This window comes from Lathamus discolor, chromosome 3 (assembly GCF_037157495.1).
Source record: "Lathamus discolor isolate bLatDis1 chromosome 3, bLatDis1.hap1, whole genome shotgun sequence".
In the NCBI taxonomy this organism is placed as follows: Eukaryota; Metazoa; Chordata; class Aves; order Psittaciformes; family Psittacidae; genus Lathamus; species Lathamus discolor.
The window spans coordinates 139,503,562-139,528,873 of NC_088886.1; the positions used below are offsets into that span (position 1 = coordinate 139,503,562).

The following is a 25,312-nucleotide window of genomic DNA, read 5'->3' on the forward strand; positions in this document are numbered from 1 at the left end:
TGTGTTGTCAAGACTACATTTGCTTATATAAGTGGAGTGAATCAGTAGCCAAACCTCTATTTCTGATTCATCAAATGGTCACAACAGCTCATTAGGACCACTGCACCTACACTGGAACTGGTAAATAACAATTTGATGCGAGAGTGTTACCTGTAGTGAATGGAAACATGAGTAACAGAATAACAGCTAGAGTTCTCCTTTTTACTTTTCTTTTAGGTGACTGGTATCCCTGATGAACAGATCTTGGTAGCTGTATTTCCTGGACTGCCTACTTCTGCTGAACTTTTCATACTGCCCCATAAAAACACAACAGAGAGGAGGAAAAGCAGTGAGGCTGATCTGGAGCAAGTAAGGAAAGAAGGATTCATGGAACATTCGTACCATTTGGAGATGGGCTACTTGTGCAGGACTGGAAATTGCTTGCAATAAGCACAATGGAATTGGAATCATCTGGAACTGTGGCAGTATAGTTTATGGCATTAAAGAAAAAACAAGGCTTTTCTGATACCTCACTGTGATACGTCACAGTCTACCAGCAGTGATTCTTCCTAGTGTGTCCTTTGGAAAGTAGTTATGGCCAAAGGAACCTTTAATACGTACTTCTTCTACTCCCTTAAGGAATGCTAATAGACAGAGGCCAATGCAGCAAGGTAATATACTGAGGTTTACTAAAAATACATGAAACTCTTCAGCTCGTATATCACTGGAACAAGACCTCTTTTTTCTGCAGCAGCGAATAGCGTGTGCAAACTATATTTGGAAGTTACAATATCCATCCACTTAGATAAATAGGTAATTACAGTGATGAATAGCAACAGTGATATGCAGGCAAGGGAAGAGCTAGGAACAACAGCACTAGTCTGCTGAAGCTTTCACAGTAGAATTACCAAGTGATTAAATCAGCTCTTATAAAGGCAAAAGAGTGAAGTACTGCTGGAAAGGCTGCTTAGCTTTAGCTAATGTTCTTGTATGCGGCATTTTTACTGGATGCAAGCTATGTGTGAGCCCATCTTGAAGTAACTCTTGGAGGAGTAACTCTTCTGTGACTAAACATGAAATAATTCAGAGGACTGCTGAATTCTGTAGAAGCTCTTGCCACCCACTGAGCAAAGTCAGTGCCCTCAGTGTACTACTTTTGTTCTAGGAAAGTAGCAAAGCTGGCCTCTTAAATTTATGGTGGTGAGTGTGCGTAAGAGGGGCATTGTGGTGGGAAGGTTTACGAGGCTTTTTGGAGGGATTTTCTTGGAGTAATTTCTGTCCTGTTCAGTAGGATCTGCCCATATTAAAATCCATTCCAAACAAGCTGTTTTGCCAATATTTCGTATATCAGTATTATACAGACAGCTCAGATTAGGTTTCTGACTAGCTGACAATGAGGCCTGAAGTTCTAGTACTCTAATTTTATTTGACAGTGTGCTCAGTTGTACTTTGGCACCTGGTTTTGGCTTCCATTTGAGGATCTCTGCCCTGGATTACTATCCAGGTTCCTTTGGCCATCAGAACTACTCAGTAGCTGTGCCCTGACTATTGGAACTACTCTAGGGAGACTGGGCATTAACAAACTCAGGCTCCAGTGTGACATGCCAGGTATGTGCTCTGAGGCAACCAAACAGCACAGCTGAGTTGCTGAGCCATGGATAAACCTAGTCCAAGGCCCCTCTTCTAAATGAAGGAAAGATATGAAAGTTCGCTATTAATCATCAAAACTGTATTGTTTCATCCCCAACAGCCTATTTGAGTAAAGAAATGTTATTAGGCTGGACCACCTAAATCAATTCCATCATCCACCAATAAAAGGCAAGTATGTCAGTGATTTCAAAGTGTATTAGATCAAACTCACAGGATGTTGTGGAGGGTGAAAAGATCTTTAGTTCTTTTTAACCCTCTTTTACCCCCTCAATATAGGAAAAAAAATGCTAACTTTTCTTGGTTTGCTTCTCAGGAGAGGTAGAATGATGCATTGTGTGAGTCTCAAAAGTCCTGTAAGGGAGACTTGCATGCAGTATGACTCAATTCTGTCTAAAGCACATGTGCATGGTTTTCTCCACCCTCATTCTCTTGCTTCCCTTTTCTTTCTGAAGCCAGTAAGAGGTGTTAGTCACCATTCTTAGGCTACATGCATTCCTGAATGTTCTTCAGAACTTGTTGTCTTCTATTTTGTAACTACTATATCTCTTATTATTTTGTCAGGTGGTAGAAATCCTTTTTAATGCTCTCAACCAGAACCTGGTCCAGTTTGAACTGAAGCCTGGTGTTGAAGTCGTTGTGTATGTCACTCAGTTAACATTAGGTGAGTGTGAAGTCAAATGCTTAGCTGTGGTTCTCTTGAGGTTTCAGGCAACTCTAGAAGAACTAGTCTACATGGGAGCCCTCACAGTTTGGTACGTACTGCTGGGGCCCATAGGACTGATCATGCTGAGACATTGTCTGTGTAGAAGCAGGAAGTATGAAAAGCAATCCAGCAGTGGCATCTTCATGCACCAGTTTGTACAAGTATTAAAAGTACCTTTTAAGAGTTCCCTATGGCTCAATTAACTAGTGTATTGAAGTTTTTCAAGTGTTTTAGAAAATCAGGCAAATGGTGTTCTATTAAGCCTTCATTGGGAACCTGTGTAATTCAGTGGCAGTATTACTATCATGGATATTGGATCAAATCCTTATTGCAAAGGGTTTGTTATTATTATGACTAGCCAGGAAGCTTTATAGGGGCAAAATACTCATGAAAAGAAGATGTAGACCTCTTACAGGAAATATTGAATATTGACTTCGACAAATTAGAACTTATTTAAATTTCAATGCTGCTTATTTCCATTTTTGCTCAAAGTAATGAATGGTCACTTTAAGCTTCATCACCTTCTTTGCTTTAAACCACCCTAGTGTGAAGCTGTCAGCTACTGATGAGAATTTCGGCCAGCCTAGAGTAAGGCTCTCAGATATTTCTGAGACAGTGATGACTACAGAGGAGATGATGGATTTATTTTTACCCTTGCCATTATCTGAAATGTGGGATCTTGTGCATATGATGTTGCTGATAGCCGCTCAGAAAGATTGGGATTCATGTCCCATGATAATACACTTTAGCTTCTTTTGACATGAGACCAGAGAGCCAAGAGCTGGGCTAAACCAAGGCTCATGACCTATGCTACAGGTAATGCCTTTTTGCCTTCACTGTCTGACTGTTGTGTGGGGGTGAGAGTCAGATGTTAATAAGAATAGGCTGGAATGAATCAATGTGCAAAAGTGCAAATGAAATCCAAGTATCTGCAGACTCCAGATTCAGAATCTGGCTTTGTTCTAGTAAGACATCACAAAGTGTGGAATTAGCTTACAGCGCTCAATTATTCTCATGTATTTTGACTCAGCTGAAATGACAATCAGTTGATTTGCACAAGACTCCATCAAAGCAGTAGAAGCAGAATACTGTCAGTATCAGACTCTTAGGTGTGAAAATTTGGTGATGGAACCAAAGTGACTCTATTTACATAGATTTGTCCCATCTTCTGGGTGAAAGAAAAGGAATAGAGAACAGTAAAAAAACAAACCCAAATATTTATGCAGAGTCAAAACCACTCAGCTGCTACTTGTAATCGTTTGTGCATCATTAGAAACAATGTCAAGGATGGATGGATCAAGTCTACAAAATGTTATAACATAGCACATGCTTGGGTCCAGGATTATTGCTCTGGGCTCCTCTACTGACTTGACTGAAAAGTCTGTAAGGTCCAAAGCAAGGAAGAACCTTGAGGCTTCTCACCAGACAAGATCCCTGTCACATGTGAAACAGACAGGTCTTTGGAAAACGGGAGTCATGCTGTTTATGGATGCTCTGAAGTAGCTTCTCCAAAGGGGAATAGACATGCATTAGGCATGTCCCTGGAAAAGGCTGAAAAGCAATAGCCCAGAGTGCTATCACAGGAGTGGTCAGCCATTCAATTAAGCATGGCTTGCTGTGCCTTTCACTGAGAGATGTTAAACTGCACTGTCTTGAAAGAGGAGCTTGGCTTTCAAAGGACAAGAGAGACAATTTGTTTTCTACTGATTTGCCTTGCAAAAACATCATGCACCATGCAGTGGTGATAAAGCAGATGTAGCAAAAACAGAGTTAAGCTTAACTCTCTGGGAGTTATGTGTTCCCTAATAATATCTTGCAGATGTAATGCTCTTCCTTTCCTCCTGCAGCACCCCTCGTTGATTCCAGCACGGGTCACAGCAGTTCGGCGATGCTGATGTTGCTGTCTGTGGTATTTGTAGGCTTGGCTGTTTTTTTAATCTACAAATTCAAGAGGTAAGTTGAGAAACTTTGGGAGGTTGGAGGAAGAGGCACTGGGTGGTTTACAGGAAATCTAGGCAGATCAGTTCCTGGATTGCAGATGAAGAATGGGTTATGCTGGCCTAAGGCTTAGACCAGTTTAATTCCCTATTTCTCAAATATAGAGAGAAGGCAATCACTGCCCTTCTACCACAAATTCAGTGCTCTTAAACATCACCAAAAGCTCAGAACTCAAACTGTGACCTGCATCAGCAGATGTGTTTGTACTATAGATCAGAAATGGGAGCCCTGTGTGTTCACTGAGTACGGAGCTACACAATGCAGACTTAGTCAAGAAAACGCACAGTGGATGTCTTCATACAGTCTATATCCATTTGGCCAACTGCCTTACTGCAGCAGTATCTCATTTGTATCTTGCAAAGTGAGTAGCTTAGTCTTGCAGAGGAACAGGTGTGATTATGTTAAAGGTGGGAGACTCAAAGCCAGAAAATGTTGTGTTAAGCATCAAAATGCCTTTGGGAATCTGTGCTGAGATTTTCTTTGCCAGATGTTAATATAAACCTTTTGCCTCCAGGCAGGACCTGGGCTGGCCCATGGCACTTTGCTGCTGCCAGCTGTGAAACAAAACTGGCAAAACTGGGATGAGAATGGCCTGTTTGCTGAAGGGCTGCCTTCAGAGAATATATTTTAGGCAGATGGAGCTACTTAGGAGGAACTTTGCATTCAGTACAGTATTTACTGTGTTAAATGATCTATGTGCCCTGGTTCTGTCCAGTGGCAAAATATTGTATTAGAAGCATAAGTTGAGTCTGACTTTGAACAAAAACCCCCAACAACTTAAAACTGGACATGAGTAGTTCCTCCAGATTGGGAAGCTATACTTTTTCTTGCTCAGATTCCAGCTATGTTTCTTTCTCTAGCTTTTCTGCAGCCCAGGGTAAGCCGAGTAGCCTAATGATGCTAGTGGGATACAAACAATATTAAAAATTGAATAATAAGACAGACGTATCCTAATCTCCAGGTTTAAAGCCCCCCTTATTTCTAACCTCTTGCATTAACCGTTGTCAAAATCAGTGGGCTGCACTGCTTCTAGCGCTTGATCCTGTGTGCATCAAGATCTGTTACCAAGCCTCCACAGACTTCAGTGGCCCAGGACAATATCCAGAGAACCCGTTATATGTGAATCTGCTCAGGTGCAGATTTCCAGGCCTTCAGTGTGACTTGCTTGTTGCAGATTGAAATCCTCTCTCAGCTTCTAGAGGTGTAATACAGGTTCCCAGATGAATGGGGAATGGAACATGGGACTTGTTTAAGGCATTGATTTAATAACGTGCTGGGAAAGCAACTGCTGGTTTCTCTCACTCCCAGATGTAGGATGAGGAATGCAAGGAAGTCTCACTGGGACATGTGTCAAGATATAGGTGCAACCCTTTGTAAATTGTGCTTTTCTTTGTGTCTTGGTGAGATAGTTTCTTAGGTTTGGCATGTCTTTGGCTTTGTGGTCACCAGTTAGTTACCAGGAAGAAGGATCTCTATATTCTAGCTGCCAGAAAGCAGTGAGGTGCTGGGTAATCCTCTTTGCTTTGGCAGTCTCCAGGTCATGTTATGCTGCTACAGCTCATAAAACTGACTCTTATGCTACTTGCATCTTGAGACTCGAGCTTAGAAGCCATCAGCCAAGTGCTGTGCTCCAGGGCTGGTAAGACCCTGTCTTGTTAAAATCTGTTTGAAAACTGAATGTATCATAAATTGGGAGTGAGGGGGAAGGTAGTTAAAGCATAAGCTTTGCTTAGCCCAAAGCTCATCCACTTAGTTTTGTTGCAAAAAGAGCAAACGCAGGTCAGGCTGACAAAGCTTAGAATTAAGTCAGATACCCAGAGAGTCCTTAGCTTGATTTTTTAGAACAACTTTTCGGCTCTGTATGAATCTTCTGGCTCGATGGATCAGAAGTGAGAACATGCAACAATTCTTAATCGAAAAAGAAGGTGAAAACAAAAACTTTAGCTCTCAGGGATGCAGAGGTCCCTTATCCATATGTACTTGTCTAACTAACAGTGATACCAGCCTGGATACGGAACTGCTGCTTACAGGAAAAGGTTGTGGGGAGAGCATGGGCCTTCATGAGTTTTTAATTCTAAAACTGTGTAGAATCTGTGCTTTGCTGGTTTGCACACAGACTCCTTATTGTGAATCCATCAAGTTATAGACTCAGCAGGCATGTCAAACACTACTGCCAGAGAGGTGTTGAGGAGTCTGGATAGAAAAAGAAAGAAGGGGGGGAAATAGGGAAATAATCTGCAAAAAGATTGTTTCTTTTCCTGGAGATTGAACATATAACAGGTAAATATAACATGTCCATGGGTGGTGAATAATTGGGCAATTGGTGTATGCGTGTCTTGGGACAGGAATGCAGGAGTGTGTGTGCATGCACTTGTGCTCAGAGATGTACAGTGGGACTTTGTGGCCACCTATGTTGGAAGGCACAGCAGGATTAGGTGTGTGCGTATGGATGCACGTATGTACAGCTGTCTTGGTTTCTTTTTCCCCTGACTCTGGAGTACCTGGAGGCTCTCTGCCCCACAACTCTAAAGAGCTTTTCTCACCTTTCCTCTCACTGCTCTACCACTCCATTGTTTGGAAGCAAAACTAAGTTTTCCAGTATCTCCAGGCTTGTTCTCGTGTCCACATGTCTACACACCTCCAGATGTATTCTAGGCACTTAAATCATATATGAATGCATTTGTCCTCTGTCATCCTACGTGTGCATTCCCTGTGTAGTACTTATGTCTTCTAGTGATCTTTAAGGCATGCCTGAAGGTTAAAAAGAAAGGGTAGAAGGCAGGGAGAAGAATATGAGGTTTGTTAACTATTGCTAAACATCTGAAGTATGTTCTGACTTGCTGCTGGTTAAGAACAGAATGCCGAATCAAGCCAGTAGCACAAGAGGTTTGAGGAGTAAACTCAAACTCCTGGAGTAAAATCAGCATAGGTCTATTGAATTGGTGAGAGCTAAGGCATTTTCCACTGCTTTCAATCTCTGACATATCCAACAGCAGACAAGTTAGCATAAAGGTATGGCATTTTATATAGCCTCCTTTGAATGCTTCTTTCTCTCTCCTGTGTGCTTTAAGACACTGATAACACTTTCTGAATTTTCCTCATTTTAGCAGTGTGGACTGCATAGCATAGTCCTTTTAAGGGCATTAGCAAAACCAGTCAGTCACCTTCCCACAGGCAACTACACACAGATAACCCTAGCAAACCTTGTGATGCTTAACACATTACTTTTCAGTTCTCTCATTTTAAACTTGCATTCCTCCAGGGATTACTATCTAACCATCTGTGCTAGGCCTATCTAACCATCTGTGCTAGGCTTATCTATCTGTCTAAACAACTGACTTTCAAGAATATCTTTCTAGCAGTGCAAGCTAACTTCTCTTGGAAGAAGAAGGAATAATCCCTTCACTTTCATGGCTTCCTGAGTAGCAAGGGAAAATAAGTGTCTGCAAACTTGCATGATCTGTATGTAGCATGGCAAACTGTTTTTGCAATGAAATGGTAGCAAATAGACTTTGGGTGGGTGTTATAAGGTCTAAGTCCTTCCTGTACTCTGAGGTAGGACCAATTCTTTATAACTCTTTCTGATGTGGCAATTCTTACTGAGTCAGTGTGGGCCTGTCAAAAGAAGCAAGTGAGGCCATTTTTTTTCTCAGTTGATAGTAGTGCTCAAATTGATTTTTACTTTTGGTTTCCAATGCACCACTGATCATATAATAAATACTGAGAGAGCTGGCAATTGCAGCTGATTCTGCTTAGTTGATTGCTGCTTTCTGAGCTGGGTGCAGTATCCACTGTGTGCACGACTTCTCATTTAAAAAGGCAGGGACCAGAACATTTAGGTTTACAGCTGGAAGAGACTTTAAGCACAGGATAGGAAGACAGTGGCCTGAGATTTGAAGTAGCTTTAGGCTGTTGTTAGAATGGCACTTTCAGAGCTGAACTTCACTGTGATGCTTTCACCATTCTGAGAGCTGATACTTGCATCACTGTCAGGGCTGCGTTTCTGGGATTGGTCTCAGTGTAATCGGTCTGAGTAGTCAATGACATGCTGAGGATCCCTATGTTACGAAATATAACCCCTCATTTTCCTTTCCTGCACAGGAAAATCCCTTGGATTAACATCTATGCCCAAGTTCAGCATGACAAGGAGCAGGAAATGATTGGCTCTGTCAGCCAAAGTGAAAATGCCCCCAAAATCACTCTGAGTGAGTTCACAGACCCCGAGGAGCTGATGGACAAAGAGATGGACACGCGAGTGATGGGTGAGAGACAGCCCTCAGCTGGGGTTTGTTTCACAGTCTGGGTAAAGATGTTGGTTATTGGGGTATTAGGAGAGGCAGCCATTGTGACCCAAGGTACAAGCAAAGCCTGAGGCACTGAGATAGGGAGAAAATCTCTCTCTGCAACATGGTAACAGGGAGTTTTTCTTACAGTTCTTCAGCTTTTCTCACAGTGGTACATGACCAAAGTAGAAATCTGGAAATAACAATAGTAGTAATAGCTGTTGCTCACACCTATGCCTCCTTGTGACCCTGTCTCTCCTGTGAAGGCATCCCAAATTCCCTGAACCCTCAGAAGAATCAGCTGAACCAAGTTTCTGCTGTTGGTGTGCTATCATTATAATTGAATATGTCCCTAATAGCTTAATGAGTTTATTGCTGCTCAGATGAGCTCTAGTAGCAAGTTTTCTGCATGCTCCATGCTTATTGCAGATGCAGAAAAAAGATGTGTTACTTTTACGCACTTTTTCTGTCATTACACTTACACAACCACATCCTAAGAAGGAGTGAGAAGCAATATAGAACAAACCGTTAAGACCACTGCCCTGACTCTCTTCTCCATTTTCTCCTCCGCAGGAAGCATCTCAACAATTGCCAACAGTGAAAGCACAAAGGAAATCCCCAACTGCACTAGTGTTTAATACTGAGAATCCACTTGGTCTACAACATTTCAGATTTTTTATTTGTAATTATTATTGTTATAATTATTATTATTATGAAAAAAAGAAAGAGTTATATGTCATTATTATCATTTGGGAGGGGGTGGGGTGGGCTTTTTCTGTTTACCAGGGCTGCATTCATAAATAGCAGGGGTTCTTAATAGTTAGGAATACTCATCAGATTAGAAAGAAAAAACAAAGAACAAATCAAGTGAGCAGCAGGATTTGAATGCCAGCCTCCCGTTAAATACAGAATGGGAATTAAGTATTCAAATTAAACAGGCAGGTACAGTACCTTAGGCAACACGTTGTAGGTAAATTGCCCCTTTTCAGCCTTTTTCAAAATAACTCACGAATCAGGTATTTCATCGTCTTGGAGGGCTCAGGCTGGGTTGCTGGACCAGGCTCTGCAATGTGCCAACAGCCATAGCTTTCCAATGACATGCATGTCTCAGCTTTTTGCAGGATCTTGCCTCTTTTAATTGCTTTTAATTTCAGTCACCCTCTGGCACTGTTGACTGCTGAGAAAGGGAAAAAACCATCAGAGCAAACACACATCTTGGACTGTAGATTGGCTGAAGGGGACAGCACCACAAGCAGTGAAGGAGCAAGCCTGAGTTTATGAATGCAGCCCAAACCCCGTGCATGTGTATAGCGAGGATGCCGAAGGCCTACTGTAGATAATTACAATGTACATAGCTTTTTATTTCTTGGGAAATAATTTAATGTTTAGTAAAAGAAGATATGTTTGAAACAAAACCTGAACCACATACACACATGCACGCATATGCACGCACGTACACACACATGTGCGCGCTCTCGTACGCTCCAGCCAACCAGGGACTGTGGTGAGCATTTGAATCACGCTTTGGTTCCAAGCTGTGTTCCAGTTGTCTGTCATATTTCAATCTGACACTGCTGTCTATAAACAGCATAGTTTATTTCTCTTTGTAGAACTGCAAGCCTTTTTTTCATATGTAGGGTGTCATTTCCTATGATGGAGCAGAAAAAGATATTAGCAGGATAGACCGTAAGCTGTCATGAATATTTTAATAATGTTCATCATCTGTCCACCTCTGTCACTGTTATCCATTTCTGAGTAAGATCTTGGTGACATCTATTAGGGAAAATGAGGAAAACAAATGTGAAATTATCACCATCTCAGTGTGGGCAAATGCCAGTGTGCTTGCAATACCCAGTACAACCTGAACTCAGCAGTGGGCCAGGGTGCAGTAGCTTTGCTGCCAGTGACAAGTCATGCTTTTAGCAGTTAAGCTGGTGAAGTAAAGTGCTATTCAGGATGTGTAAGGGTGATAAATTTTGGCTGAACATAATGCATGTGATTAGGGACTGCTCTTTGGAGAGGGGAATGGAGGGTCAGATCTGCATAACTTTGCTTGGAAAGGTCTTTCTTACGAGTGCTGTAGAACAGCTGCTTCCAATTTTTGATAGAAATGCCATCAGAGTAATTTCTGCACGGTGGGTTGGTGCTTTCTGATTAGAAGAGGAAGGTTAATTAGGAAAAGACAGTGAAAAAACTCTTTAGGAATCTTCTAGCACGCTGTGTTGAGAATATACCTCAGGAATGGTGGAGTTTTGGGGTAAGAGGTTGAATTAGTGGTGAGTTACTTTTATCCATTTGAGTTAATGATGTTAAAAATGGACCTTATTCTGCAAATATTGAGTTCTAAGATTCAGCAGGAATTTAAGGAAGATTGAAGGCATGTTTGGGAAGATGTTCTAGTGTTTGCAAGGTAACAGATGGCAAAAATGACAGTGTTTGCTACCCTTCTTTTAGGATCTGGATACAGGACTCCACATCACTTTTAGTGCATCTGGACAGAAATTCAAGATGTGTAGAATTTAGGTGTTACTTGCTACCTGTCTGCATTGCAAAGTGCCAGATGGCTACAAACCAGCCTCAGCTACATGTGTTCACTCTATTAATGGGCTGGAATGTCTTTCAGAGTTTATAATCCTGATGGGTCTGCAGGTGGAGAGAAAAGTAGTTAAACACAGTTTGAAGAAAAACACAGGACATATTTAAAGACTCAAATTGTAAATCCAAAATGTAGGGAAATACTGTCCTAAAGCTAAATATTCTCAACCCTTCTCCTCCATTTCAGTCAGGCTTGTAGGTCCTTTCTTTTGATTTAAAAATATTTTTCTAGTTCCTCCCTCACTTTTCTGCTCTAGTTCCTAATATAAGCTGAAGAGTGATGTCTGTGTGATTCTATTTAACCTTGGGTTTCCATACATCACATGTGCATAAACTGTTGCATTACTGTCTCTGCTCTACTGAAACACCAAAGTAGTTTACAGTAATGTCCCAATCTAGTGATAACACTGTTAGTGCAAGGCCACAGCTTTCCATTTAGGTATAGGTGGGAGAGATCTACATAAACAGCAAGGCCTGTGTGCCTTGTCCTAAACTGTGGGCTGATCTCAGTCTTTGCTGATCATTGGGATTGGAGGGACTGCTTTTGTGAGCTGCTCTAGAGGACTGAATATGAAATACTCCTTGTTTTCTGTATTAACTTTTTCTTTTATAAACCAGGAAACAAAGTGAAAATGTTCATTGTTGTTTGGAGTTTTCTAGGTTTTCCATGGGATTGATCTCATGTTGATTTAAAAAGGAAGGCAGAGTATTGCATTTTTCACAATTTCTTTCTACTCTTTTTTTGCAGTTTTTTTTGCATTTGTTTTGTATTTTTTCCCTTTACAGTCTTAAAGGTGACTGATAAATCTCTCATAACAGATGGGACAAAGCAAGGATGAAAAGTTGAGAGTAAGCTGTTGAAAAAATGGAAACGTTTTTACTTCTTAAAAAGAAATTTAATCTCAATGGAGGATGTGAAATTTCTGAATGATACATTTAACTTTTTGAGAAACATCTGTCCAGACAACCATTTTCAGCCCAAAATTATCCCAGAGGCACTGCAAAACAAACAAACAAACAAAAATCCATGGAGCAAAAATTAAATGTCAAAAGACCCTACCTGATTCCTGGGTTGGCTCAAACTTCACATTCTGTGAGACTTATCGGATATTACTACTTTTTAACATAATTTGTCACACTGCTGTCTGGCCCACAATATACTCCACTTACATCTGGAAAAAGCTCTCTAGGGTGTACATGGGACCATATTTTCCAGATCATACGTCCTGCATTAGGGCACAACTATGGATGATGGCGGCAGAAAAAAGCCTGCATTCATGACTGAAAGCTGCTCCTTTAGGATATTAGATGGGTAACAAGTATGTCCCAATGGGATAACCAGGGCTCTCTCTATCCATAGGATCCCTGTAAACTGGGATCGGGCACTGGCAATCTTTTTTGGGAGGCGCTGAGCTGCGGCATTAGCAGAGTATGGAGTATTGGCCACTGTTATTTGTACATGTCATGCTGGGAAGTAACTTGGGGGTGTCATAAAGTTTTTTTCCCCTGCAAATTTTATCCTGATGAAAATGTAATGGAAATCCTTGAAGCTGTAGATTATTATTTACCCGAGTAACGTGGGAAAGAGCTAATGCCATGAATAGAATGTAAATACCTACCATACTGTGGTGATGTATAAAGAGGCAAAGAGAGAGAAAGTGAGAGCAAGAGACTGGGTCAGTGCCCTTTATCACTGCCAGTTTTTCCCTCATAACGGATTCTACGTTATCAGCCTTATTTTAGGAATAATGCATGAGACCTGAGGACTAGATGAAGCTTTTGGCTCTGTATGGCTGTCAATCTGATATAAACACCCTGATCAATCTGATATAAACACCCTGATCCTCTACTTGGTTTAACCTGTACTTGAGAGCCCCAGTACTAAGCCTGGAAATATCAGAGATGAGGCTATAGCGATTGGAGACAGCAGAGTTTCTCAGTTGCAGTTGCCAGCAATAAAAACATGTGCAGGAGAGTGTGCGTTTTCTTCTGGAATAACCTTTGCTTTCAGGGGTGGGCAAAGATAACCTGTTCTCCTCTCTTTCCCTTCAGTCAGTTCCCACACACATTCCAGGTCTGACAAACCAATCCTCTCTTTCCCTTCAGTCAGTTCCCACACACATTCCAGGTCTGACAAACCAAATCAGAATCACATTCCTTCTGATGATGGACAGTACATTAAACCCAAACTACCACCATGGTTTTGAAGGATTAAATGAGACAGACAATTGCAATACCTGTATTAAACTCAGTAATACAAATGCATGAGTCATATATATACATATATATATATACTGTTCTTGGTTTTATTGTTCCATTTGAATATTTCTACTGTAAAAAAGGCAGTGGTTTTGAAATTGTTGAAAATAAATGTATTTTTGTACATCAGAGTTACCCCGGCTGCTCTTTCAGTGCTTGTTCTTCTTAAATTGCCTTTTGGCAAAGTCTGCTCTGTCTTCACTGAGTTTTCTTTGCCATGTCTAGCCCTCGAACCCTGTCATTCAGGGTCATGCAAAGCACATGGAGGGTCAACAGAGAAATGTATAACACATGATTTTAAGATAGAATATAAACCAACTACCTCTCTTTCTTACTGCTCCCCTCCAGAAGTCCTCTCTTTGTCTTTACATTCCACAGGCTGATTCTCTTTAAAGACCTGGGAGGTGAATAGGAGGGCACATCCACTTGTATATGCAGACGAAGCCCCATGTATGCCATGCTCTCATCTAACAGACTTTAGTGTGAAAGAGGCTGTAGAGTGCCCATGATGGAAAAAAAAAGAAGGGAAAAAGAAAAACTTCTTTACTACTTGGCACAAGAGACTGTTTAGAAAGGAAAAGAGAGCATGGAAATGTGTCTCTGGATATGCATCAGCATTCTCCCTCCATGGGCATACATACTCATCCTCTCCCTGCCCTTTTCTTTAGCTCTGGAGGTCCATAAACTGCAGATTTCTGGAGTGTAGCAGTTACCTGGGAAACCTCTCCACGGCTGCCTTTTGCTTATGCTCCTTCCCAGGTGTCCACTTTTGGTCTCTGGTGGAGGGGAGCCAAATCTTTTCTCTGACCTAATGAAGGTAATCTTTTATGTACATATTACTTCAGAATGCAGCTGCTATCTGTTTCATTCTCCCTTTTGTAATTAGCTATCAGTTATTTCTGTTCTTCCTTTATGTCAGTAAGCTAAAAAGGTCAGGCAACCAAGACTACGTTGGCCATCTCTGGGAGTGATGAGAAGCCTCCTGCATCATGGAAGACCACTCAGTTTTTGAAATCTTTAGGTCTGGCCCTCTTTACAGCAATGTCAGTGTAACATTTCTGTTCATGGAATCCTGAAATGAAGGAAACGAAGCAATGAACAGACAAGCACAAATAATGACATTACCATGGCTTAACAAGCTACCGCTGAGACCCAGTAATCAGCTATGTGCAGAAACCCAGCTAAGTACAGCTGTGAGCTCAAATGCAGGCACTTAAACATCAGCCCTTATCGTACTCTGGAAACATGAGCTCAATCTTTTCCTGAATCCAGCTGTTTTTCTGTAACAAATGGAATTATGCCTTTATTAAAAGCAGTGTAAGCATTGTTTGCTACTTTGTGGTATTCTTATGGCTCTGCCAAATACACCCTTTTCCTGGTGCTGCTCAGGAAAAGTGCAACGTAACTATTTCTGGAACCAGCTCATCAGTCATCTTTCACTCATCACCGTGGTGCTCATTAGCACCCAAGGCTGCCGTGCTGGGTGTTGGACATCTGTAGTACAGGAGAGAAAAGTACTGTCAAGGCCATTTTACTCAGGTTGGTATGTTGATACTGAAAAGTTTGGCTTGGCTTGGGCTCGCTGACTAACGAAGCTCCTGTGTCCTCGTGCAGCGAGAGCCTTTCATTACTTGTATAATGGGAGCACCTAGAGGGCCTGGCTGAGAACGCATCAGCCTCGGGCCCACCACTGAATAAACCACAAGTGCAATGAGGCTTGGCTGGGGTCAGCTGCATCCTCACCCACACACTGCAGCAGAGGACAGAGATGGAGGAGGGTGCATGCCTGAACCAGCCAAGGCTCTGTCTTCACACTCTTTGAGGAACTGGGCTGGGTTCTGCTGTAAGGCAGAATCTGACAGGCACCTGATGGGCTTGTACTGTACTGGAAGGTGAGTGCCCTTCTAAAACCATCAGCCTGAAGAGGCTTATAGTCACAGAATCACAGAATCCCAAGGGTTGGAAGGGACCTCAAAAGATCATCTAGTCCAACCCCCCTGCAAGAGCAGGGTAACCTACAGTACATCACACAGGAACTTGCCCAGGCGGGCCTTGAATATCTTCAGTGTAGGAGACTCCACAACCCCCCTGGGCAACCTGTTCCAGTGCTCTGTCACTCTTACAGTAAAGAAGTTCTTCCTGATGTTAACGTGGAACTTCCTATGCTCCAGTTTACACCCATTGCCCCTTGTCCTATCACTGGATATCACTGAAAAAAGCCTAGCTCCATCATCCTGACACCTACCCTTTACATATTTGTAAACATTGATGAGGTCACCCCTCAGTCTCCTCTTCTCCAAGCTAAAGAGACCCAGCTCCCTCAGCCTCTCCTCATAAGGGAGATGTTCCACTCCCTTAATCATCTTTGTGGCTCTGCGCTGGACTCCTTCAAGCAATTCCCTGTCCTTCTTGAACAGAGGGGCCCAGAACTGGACGCAATATTCCAGATGCGGCCTCACCAAGGCTGAGTAGAGGGGGAGGAGAACCTCTCTTGACCTACTAACCACTCCCTTTCTAATGCACCCTAAGATGCCATTTGCCTTCTTGGCCACAAGAGCACATTGCTGGCTCATGGTCATCCTCCTATCCACCAGGACCCCCAGGTCCCTTTCCCCTTCACTACTTTCCAGCAGGTCACCCCCCAACCTGTACTGGTACATGGGGTTGTTCTTCCCCAGATGCAAGACTCTACACTTGCCCTTGTTAAATTTCATCAAGTTTCTCCCCGCCCAACTCTCCAGCCTGTCCAGGTCTCGCTGAATGGCAGCACAGTCCTCTGGTGTGTCAGCCACTCCTCCCAGTTTTGTGTCATCAGCAAACTTGCTGAGGGTGCACTCAGTTCCCTCATCCAGGTCATTGATGAAAATATTAAACAGCACCGGTCCCAGCACCGACCCCTGAGGGACTCCACTAGTCACAGGCCTCCAGCTAGATTCTGCGCCATTGACCACAACTCTCTGCCTTCTTCCTTTCAACCAGTTCTCGATCCACCTCACTACTTGATCGTCAGGCCCACACTTCTTTAGCTTATCTATGAGGATGCTGTGGGAGACAGTATCAAATGCCTTACTGAAATCAAGAAAAACTACATCTACCGCTCTACCATCATCCCTCCACCTAGTCACTTCCTCATAGAAGGCTATAAGGTTGGTCATACATGACTTCCCCCTCATAAAACCATGTTGGCTGTTCTTAATGACCCCCTCATCCTTGATATGCCTAGTGATGGAGTCAAGAATAAGTTGTTCCATCACCTTTCCAGGGATGGAGGTAAGGCTGACCGGTCTATAATTACCCGGCTCCTCCTTCTTGCCCTTCTTATAGATTGGTGTGACCTTTGCCATCCGCCAATCCTCAGGCACCTCGCCCGTTTCCCACGACTTACCAAAGATGATGGAAAGTGGCCTAGCAATGACCTCCGCCAGCTCCCTCAGCACCCGTGGGTGCATTCCATCCGGACCCATCGATTTACAGATGTCCAGATTGCCACTGTCCTACTTGCCAGGAGTGTGCCTAACATTGCCAAGGTAGGAGAGGAGCCTCTTCCCTTGGTTCTGTCCAGAGCTTGGTGCAACCACAAATAGAAATTCTCATGCCCCAGAGAATTAGCTGTGTGCTCCAGGTACCTCCCTGTGAATGCTGCTGCCAAACTTCTAGTCTTTGTTCAGAGACAAATGAGACATTTCCCACACAGAACTCATGGCACCATGCACTTCAACAAGGTGAGGTAGCACTTAGCTGGATTTTCCTTCTGCTCAGTTCTTTTTTCTTTGGCCCTCTCCCCAGTTAAGTACTCTGGTTATTAAGCACTATCAATGCAGCACTGCATTACTGACATATTATTGTAATACATCACTCAAGTGCTGGTCTGCTGTCATATATCATGGTGCTATATCAGAGGAGTGACAGGTGACAGGAACCCCAGACCCAGAGACATATAACTTTTCTAAGCTTTATGGGCTTTTTTCTTTCTCTAAGACAGCAAGTGAAGGCAAATAAAGCAGTGTTGGACTACTGCCATGAAGCTTTCAAAGCCTTTAAATACATTTATCTATAAATTTTTTTCCTTTGACCCTGAAACATTAATTAAACAAGTCTGCTGATGTTTATATGAGCCTGTAGAGATGAGTTCATTGTGGGTCATGGAGGATGGAACAATTGCTCAGCGTGAACTGTTTCAAAAAGACTAGAATATGTGAGTGTCTGTGTGTGAACAGAAGAGAAAGATTTGTCCTTGCAAAACAAAAATGAAAGGTTTGTTCCTGATTTGAAGGTAATTTATTATTAGTACGTCTTTTGAGTATATTTTTAATGCAGTTCTGCAGGTAGAGATGGAACTGAAGACAATTGTGGTGTTTTTTCTTGGGATTTTAGCCATGATCAATACAAAACGATTAAGAGGAGTTACGCACCTATTTCAAGGACAGAATAATTCGTCTTTAATGCCTCGTGAATGTCAAACAGTTTTCAGGCCAAAATTCAGGGGAGATTGTAATACAATAATTATAAAAAACCTCCTACAAAACATTGTGAGGAGGAAGGAGAAGGATGTTTATTAAGTGAAATAGAAATGCTACAAGGATGTAGGCTTTCAAAAATCCTGTGTTAGTTACATGAACCTGGAAGCCAAAAAGCAGAGAAAAACTGAAAAGCTGATATGAAACAGAGCAAGAAAGAACAGAGGTGGACTGGGCGGGCTGAGGGCCTGTGCTTGACCAGCATACACAGTGAGAGGGATATGGATCACAGAATCACAGAATCACAGAATCCCAAGGGTTGGAAGGGACCTAAAAAGATCATCTAGTCCAACCCCCCTGCAAGAGCAGGGTAACCTACAGTACATCACACAGGAACTTGTCCAGGCGGGCCTTGAATATCTCCAGTGTAGGAGACTCCACAACCCCCCTGGGCAACCTGTTCCAGTGCTCTGTCACTCTTACAGTAAAGAAGTTCTTCCTGATGTTAACGTGGAACTTCCTATGCTCCAGTTTACACCCATTACCCCTTGTCCTATCACTGGATATCACTGAAAAAAGCCTAGCTCCATCATTTAGTAATTTTAGCAAGGGAAATTTCTAAATTCTCAGGCTGGATCAACCAAATGAACAGGAAATGGAGCACATCCGTTACATGAATGATGTGGTCATCTCTGCTCCCACATTCTGAGGCTCAGCCTTGAAATTCAGGTTCTAAGCAGCTGTTTTGCTAGTGAATGCCCAGTGTTCAGCACTGAGGTTCCTTGTAGAGCAGTGGTAGCAAAGTAACAGTTCAGACAGGATTTGTAGGCCTTTTTCAGAGCTCAACTCAAGGTTGCATGTAAGTGTATTCGAAGGGTTGCATTGGTGCTGCAAAAAAAGATGTGGCACCTGATGCAGAATGTAGGGAAAATGGGCCTGAAGAGGTCAATGGAGAATAGGCAGGAAGATGGGATTATGAAATTACATGCAATATTTGTCAGGTCATGGGATTCACTCCTCTTTCTTTGATATTAATTGGACTTTATGCTGAGTGAATGAGTTAAAATAATTACCTGGGATAGGAGGCAAGGATAAGCTTTTACAGAGACCTATTTAAATGGCCATCAAGAGCTGACTAAGGCAATTGCCTGGGCTAAGACAAGGGATGTAGCTACCTGTCCTTGTGTTTTAGAAATTAGGTCCCCTGAAAAGACCCTCAGAGAAACCAGGGAAATTTGAGTAGTTTTAAGTAGGAGAAGAAATGGTGAAAATGAAAGTAAGACAATCTGAAAACTGAGATAAGGCAAAGTCAATCTGGGCAGCATCTCTTCTTGGCAGATCTAGACATGTTTGGCTGTATTTATAGTGTCTCAACATGCACACACCCCATCATTTGAGTGGTTCTTGGTCTCCTGATAGTCCACAAAGATGCGGAAGGTCCGAGAGCCATAACATGCCACTGTAATGCTCAGGGACAGATGTTACCAGCAGAAGGACCTGGTTACCTCAAGAGCGTTACTTCATAGCATGTAAAGTGCCTAAAGCTTATTGTAGGCAAGTTCGGGAGTTTAAATCCATTTGCGGCTCTCAACCTTACTGCCTAATAAAATCGCCTACACTTAGAATAATCTGAGATATTGTTAGAAATACCTGTAAGACTGTTTTTAGTCTTTTTTTTTAACCTTGAAATGTTCCTGTCAGTTCCACTCTACAGGCTCCTGGAGATCTGAACCCTTTTATAAGATGCCGAGGGATTTTTCTCTTTAATTTTTTTATAAATCTTGGCTTCCTTTTGTAGTTTACGCAGCATAGTTTCAGCATAAGCTTCATCCCTCTCTACCAATTGCACTTTGGGGCTATGAACAATTTACAATATGAACAATATCTACAGTATGAACAATTTGTCCATTTCTAAAAGGAAAAGTCACAGAAATGACAAACATGCACTCCCTTGGCTTCAGTGCAGCAGAGCGTGGAGACAGTTTTTGACATCAGTGGGCACATTCGCTGTGGTCTGTCATTAGCTCCTTTAGGCGTTGGGACACACTCCCACTCTACATGAACACTCACACAAGCCTCACAACCCCTACACCTTATATAGGAGGAGGATTTAAGAACTGCTGCAAATTATTTATTCATTCAAGATATTATCATCAGCCTCCAAACATTACCTGATCCTGAGTAGTGGAAGGGAATTGATCTGACATAATTTTTATCTATTTTATTGATAGATTTTGGACAAAAATATTTTGAGAACAAGGTGTTAACACAAAGCAGTCTAAGCAAATTAGGACAGACTATGCCAGGCGAGGAACCAAGCTCCTGTATGTCAGTCTGGTTGAAGTTTCTGGGTTTAGGAACTCCTTAGCCAGCTCTTCAAATGTCCTTTATATGGTCTATGGGGATGGAAGGCAAGATGGAACTGAAGAAAAGGCTTAGTTCCTCACTTAAATGGATATTTTGATCTACTTAAAGCACTAATCTAAGGTCATGCATTAATTTCTGGTTTGAATAAGGTGAATCGCTGCAAGCAGTTAAGCTCCAACATGTTTGAGTCTGAATTTCTAGTTGCAGCTGTTCTACATCCACGATCTGCAAACTGGACTGAACCTCCCTTAAACACCACGTGGCTTGTACTAGGAACTCTGACTGCAAGGAAGCCTAAAAGGGGCACGTGGGTCAATGGAGAGGAAGATGTTGAAAGTGGAAAACACTTCAAAGAGACTGAAGGTTTACTCAGAATGGTACTAAGATTCATGGTTTTTTGGTTTTGGGGTTTTGTTTTTTGTGTTTGGTTTTGTTGTGGGTTTGGGTTTTTTACCCTCTGATGTTTAAATCAGAATTAATAGCTAGTCAGAAATGTTGGTTTCAGAAGTTATTATTATGTTTCAACAGATGTTCAACTAGTCAGATTATTTAATTAGCTTCATGCTCCTTAACCTCATAAATCTGTGAAAGCTGTCACAAGGAAAAAGAATGGTAATAAATCAACACCCTAAACCTTAATACAGTCTAAAAACTTTGGATCAAAACACCATTGAAAAGTTTGGGGAGCAAGCTGAATGTCTCTCTTTGGGATATAAATCTCACTTGAGCACACTTTTGGATGAAAATGCCCAGGATTCTCAGCACAGCATCCTGGGGAAGTGGGAAGTGCCTTTGTGTGTGTAGGGAGCTGGTTTGGCATTGTAGAGACCTGCATAAGGTCCTAGCTCCGCTACTGATTTAAAATGTGATTTTCAGGTACTCTGCCTGTTCCTTTTCCTGTCCTACTTCAGCAGTGGTGATGTTGTCTGAAGCACAGTCTGACCCTAAGTACAGCTATGTATCTCCATGCACAGAAAGTTTGCATCGTGTCTACATCCATGGTGATGTAGAGATGGTTGCTTTGGGAACTTCAGGGAAAGAAGTGATGGTAATAAACAGTAGCATAAGAGCAAAGATACAGTTGTTTCTTAACATTTTTTACTTCCTTCTGTCCTAGTGTTTTCATGTATTTACCTAGAAAGCAACTGACTTTTTTCAAAACAGAAAATGGATTACCCTCTTTCCACAAAAACATTATTGCCTCTTTGCCTTTCCTTTGCCTTATGGTTCTGTTACAGACCCGTTTAGTTTCTCCCCTGATGCTCCAGAACCTTTCATTAAAAAGGAGACAATTAATAGATTAGTGTCTGTCAGTTATCCACTTCCACTTGACACAATTCTGTATTTTCCACCTGTACACTTCTTTTTTTCCCCAGCATGGGAAAATACAACTTCTCCTCAAACAACCCAGCCTACACCAGCCTAGCTCTTCCACGGCTTCTCACATGAAGAAAATTAGATAGGTTTATTCTTGTGCACACATACAAACACATATATATAGAGAGGATTTTTCTAAAAATTACTTCATAGAAGAGAGCAATTGTTTAAAACACTGTTCACAAGAAAGCATTTTTTCTCTCTGCTTCCCACTGACAAAGATGCTTTAGGAGACTGACTTCCCGATTTCCTTACCTCCAATACTCCCTTAACTTGGGTAATAGCAGTGCTACCCGTTCTCCCACTTTTATGTGATACAAAAAGCCTTTTTTGTTTTCTGAGGTGGGTGGGTGAACAGATGGCCTAGAGACCTGCCAGCACATCTGCAGAGTGGCAAGGCCACCTCAATCAATGAAGATGGAAAGCTAAGGGACAATTTGGTCACTTCACTATAATTCATCTGAAGTACTTGGTGCTATGGCAGACAATAAGCTTAGTACTCAATAGGCATGAATCTGACCTTGAAAAGTAATCGTCCAGTGTTAGGTTTCAAGTGATTCAGTGGGCAAATCTTTCCGTTGTATGGCAAGAAATAACCATTGCTAGGATCCTGGGCCAGCTGCCACCAGCAATTGGGATGGTGCACTCATACATTACATGATTACAGGAGACAGCAGTCAGTGAATCAAATACAGCGACCCACTTCATCCTCAGATCGCCTGGGAGAACAGAGCTTTATTCCCATGTGTGGTGTTTTACAATGTGTTGTCCTCATCTTCATTTCAGAAAAATACTTTGTTGACAGATTTTTGCCCCTCCAGAGACCAACTTCAAACAAAGGATCATTTACAAAGGAAAAACTCCATTCAGTAAATGGGTTTTTTTTTGTATTCTCATTGGCTCTAGCAAGCCATTTTTCTTTTGTCTTGATTCTTTCTTCCAGCAATTTCATATAACATGTCTCACAATATGCCTGCCATCCATGAACCAGACAAATCAGAGGGCAGAGAAATCTGGGCATGGCAGGAACTGGTTTACTCCAGAAACTTCTGAAGGTCAGTTTGACTTTGTTCTAAGCTCTGTGCGATAGCATTTAGGTCAAACGCGGACAATATCTTTGTCCCTCCTGAGATCTACAATTAAATGTTTTTTTTCCTGCATGGGCCTGGTCTCACACAGTGTGCACCAGTCATTGCTCTAGACTTCATTATGCTGACTGTAGTTTCTCTGCCTTCCAAATAGCGTCTTATCTGATCAGAAATTCTCAGCTATGAAGTCAGTTTAGCAGGGAGGTGGAATTCACCCTTGTTAATTCAAAGGTGTGAGAAGAAAACCCTAGGTGTAGAGAAGGGCCTGTATGTTTGTATGACTGTCACAGAATTTAAGTTCAAAAAAGTCCAGGCAATGTGACCGCCCTTCCTACTGAAGGTTAAAAACCTATCACCTGCTGTGTCTGCCTGCGGCTTAGTGACATCCTTCTGCTGAAAGCATCTTTCTCAAGCCAGGCTTTCATGCAACCTGTCAAGAAATGGGCAGGACTCTCACTTAATACTCCATTTATCTTGTTTTCCCCCTCCAATCCTGTAGGAAAACAAACAAATGATGTTTACACTTGTTGCTTTTGTTGCCTCACTTTAGAAACCGTGTTACCATTATATATGTTTTTCTCATCATTTTTTATCAGGGGCAGAATTAAGAATGAAATTGCAAGGGAGGAAAATGCTTGCAGCAGCCACATTTTTTATTTGAAGAAGAATACCTCCCAGGTAAAAAGAGACATTCTTCTTGGATAAATTCCACATTTTCTGCAAAGCACGAACAGGTAGGCTGAGGTTTTGCATGGTAACCCATCATTAGGACCATTTTTACTGCCAGTAACCAAACAATCTTCTGGGTTTTAGCAGTTAGATAAAAACCATAAAAATATCTTTGAGTTCAATCAATAAGGCTTCTTTTGGAAGCCCTTCTTTTAGAACTCTAATGCCCTTTAAAAACATAAGGTTTTTTCCTTCCCCTTTCATTTCTTTCTTTTTATTTTTTTTATTTTTTTTTTTTAGAAATTAAGAATATGACAGGGATTAAAATGAAAAAGGATCTGGAATCATTTTGACTGAGAGGAAAGAAATATTTGTACATTATTCATCATACTCTCGGTTATTCATCTAAAGTTTCATTCTTCAAATAAAGTCTTTTCCTTATCTTAAAGGCTCTGACATGAGTATATATCACCAAGTTAAAAAGATCAAGTTACACTTCTGCTGCTGCTAAGGTTCATGGAAGCTCAAAGCCCAACTTAGTCCCTAGGTGTACTGAGCCAGTGCATTTTTTTGTGATTTTTGGAGAACAACACTAACAGGGTTTGTCTCTTTATTGTGATACGGAGATGATTGAAAATGTGCCACTGTATCACTTGATAAAAGACCATTGCCAAAAAGGAGAGCAGCTTTGTCATTTGAGAGCATTACCCATGGGGCTTAAGAGACCTACTTGACAGCAAAAGCTGTAGTAGATTTTTTTTTTTTAAAGCAATGTGCTCTCCATTGCCATTGTCAAGCAGCTTGAACAGGAGAAAAGGAGATGAGATGTGATCCGTAAAATCTGTATTGTGCTGCCCCATGAGTACTGGGGGAACAAGTGGCATTTTCTTGCTCTGTTCCTAGTGCTTGTTCAGAGGGAGAGTCACTCTTGGTTTGTACCATTCTGCTGCACCAGCTCATGGCTTTCCACGTTGTTGGCTCTTCTTCAGGCCCATGGCTTTAAAATTACCATGAGCATAGTATTAAACTGCAGTGCTCAGTGCAGGATGATGGCGTACCCTCCCTGATTTCATTTTGCAAGTACCAGAGAGATCTTTGCCACCACAGGAACACTTGGAGTGCAGAGAAAGGTGGTTTAAAGTGAGTTTGGTATGTCTAATGTGCACAAGCAAGACATGTCCTTTGCAGGACGTATGCTGGCTTCAGGCAGATGTCTGGAGGCTCTATGCCCCGACAATCTGCATGATGGAAAATACATGGAGTTGTGTTCAGGTCCTGCACAGGGCTCCAGTCAGTCTCATGAGCATGTCAGCCCTGTGGCAGACAGGCTGAGTTGGCTGGAATGGAGGATTTGGCCCAGCCTTGCTGTGGGCAGTGCACCAGGGTGTAAATGAGGTTGCATCAACCCCAAACTCACTGAGAAGGGAAAGTAAGAAGGGCTTGTGGGTGTCCTGAATTTCTTAGTGTGTCTTGATGGCACGAGTCTTGTCTGATTTTATATGTGACACGCATGGGCTTAGTTCTTTCCCGATCTTTTTAAAGATGCATTAAAAGAGCCAGTTCACACTAAGGGGCCTCAAATGTACAACAGAGAGGAGACAAGTCCTGAGGCTCTCTCTCTTTCCTATAGCAACCCACAAGTGCATTTTTCTGCCTGTGCAAGTGGTTGGGTACCCACCAATCCTTGTCTTGCTCCATAACAAGGACAGTGCTATATGATCTGCACTGATCTGTACATCATTCTGCAGCAACACACCTTTGATGGGAAAATGGACTGCTGCAATTTGAGTAGGCTGAGCTCTAACTTGCCAAGGGCATGTGGTGATAAGTTGAACCGAGGGGAGCCTGGGAGAGGAGAACTGTAGTTAAAATCCACACCAAAGTTCA

The 25,312-nt window shown here is 42.1% G+C and overlaps 1 protein-coding gene and 1 long non-coding RNA gene across 2 annotated transcripts in view; both read left to right on the forward strand.

The window, feature by feature from the left end:
* SORCS3 (sortilin related VPS10 domain containing receptor 3) overlaps window positions 1-9,259 on the forward strand; it is a 306,718-nt gene extending 297,459 nt beyond the window's left edge. Inside the window, exons 23-27 of the mRNA XM_065672945.1 lie at window positions 217-348; window positions 2,191-2,290; window positions 4,180-4,285; window positions 8,432-8,592; window positions 9,187-9,259. Of these exons, the coding sequence (XP_065529017.1) occupies window positions 217-348; window positions 2,191-2,290; window positions 4,180-4,285; window positions 8,432-8,592; window positions 9,187-9,251 (564 nt within the window). The 3' untranslated portion in view covers window positions 9,252-9,259. The remainder of the gene's footprint in view (window positions 1-216; window positions 349-2,190; window positions 2,291-4,179; window positions 4,286-8,431; window positions 8,593-9,186) is intronic.
* A 219-nt stretch (window positions 9,260-9,478) lies between these two features.
* On the forward strand, window positions 9,479-13,598 carry LOC136011297 (uncharacterized). The gene is made up of 2 exons (XR_010611315.1): window positions 9,479-13,282; window positions 13,337-13,598. It is a non-coding gene; the product is annotated as an uncharacterized LOC136011297 (long non-coding RNA).
* Window positions 13,599-25,312: the final 11,714 nt, after the last annotated feature.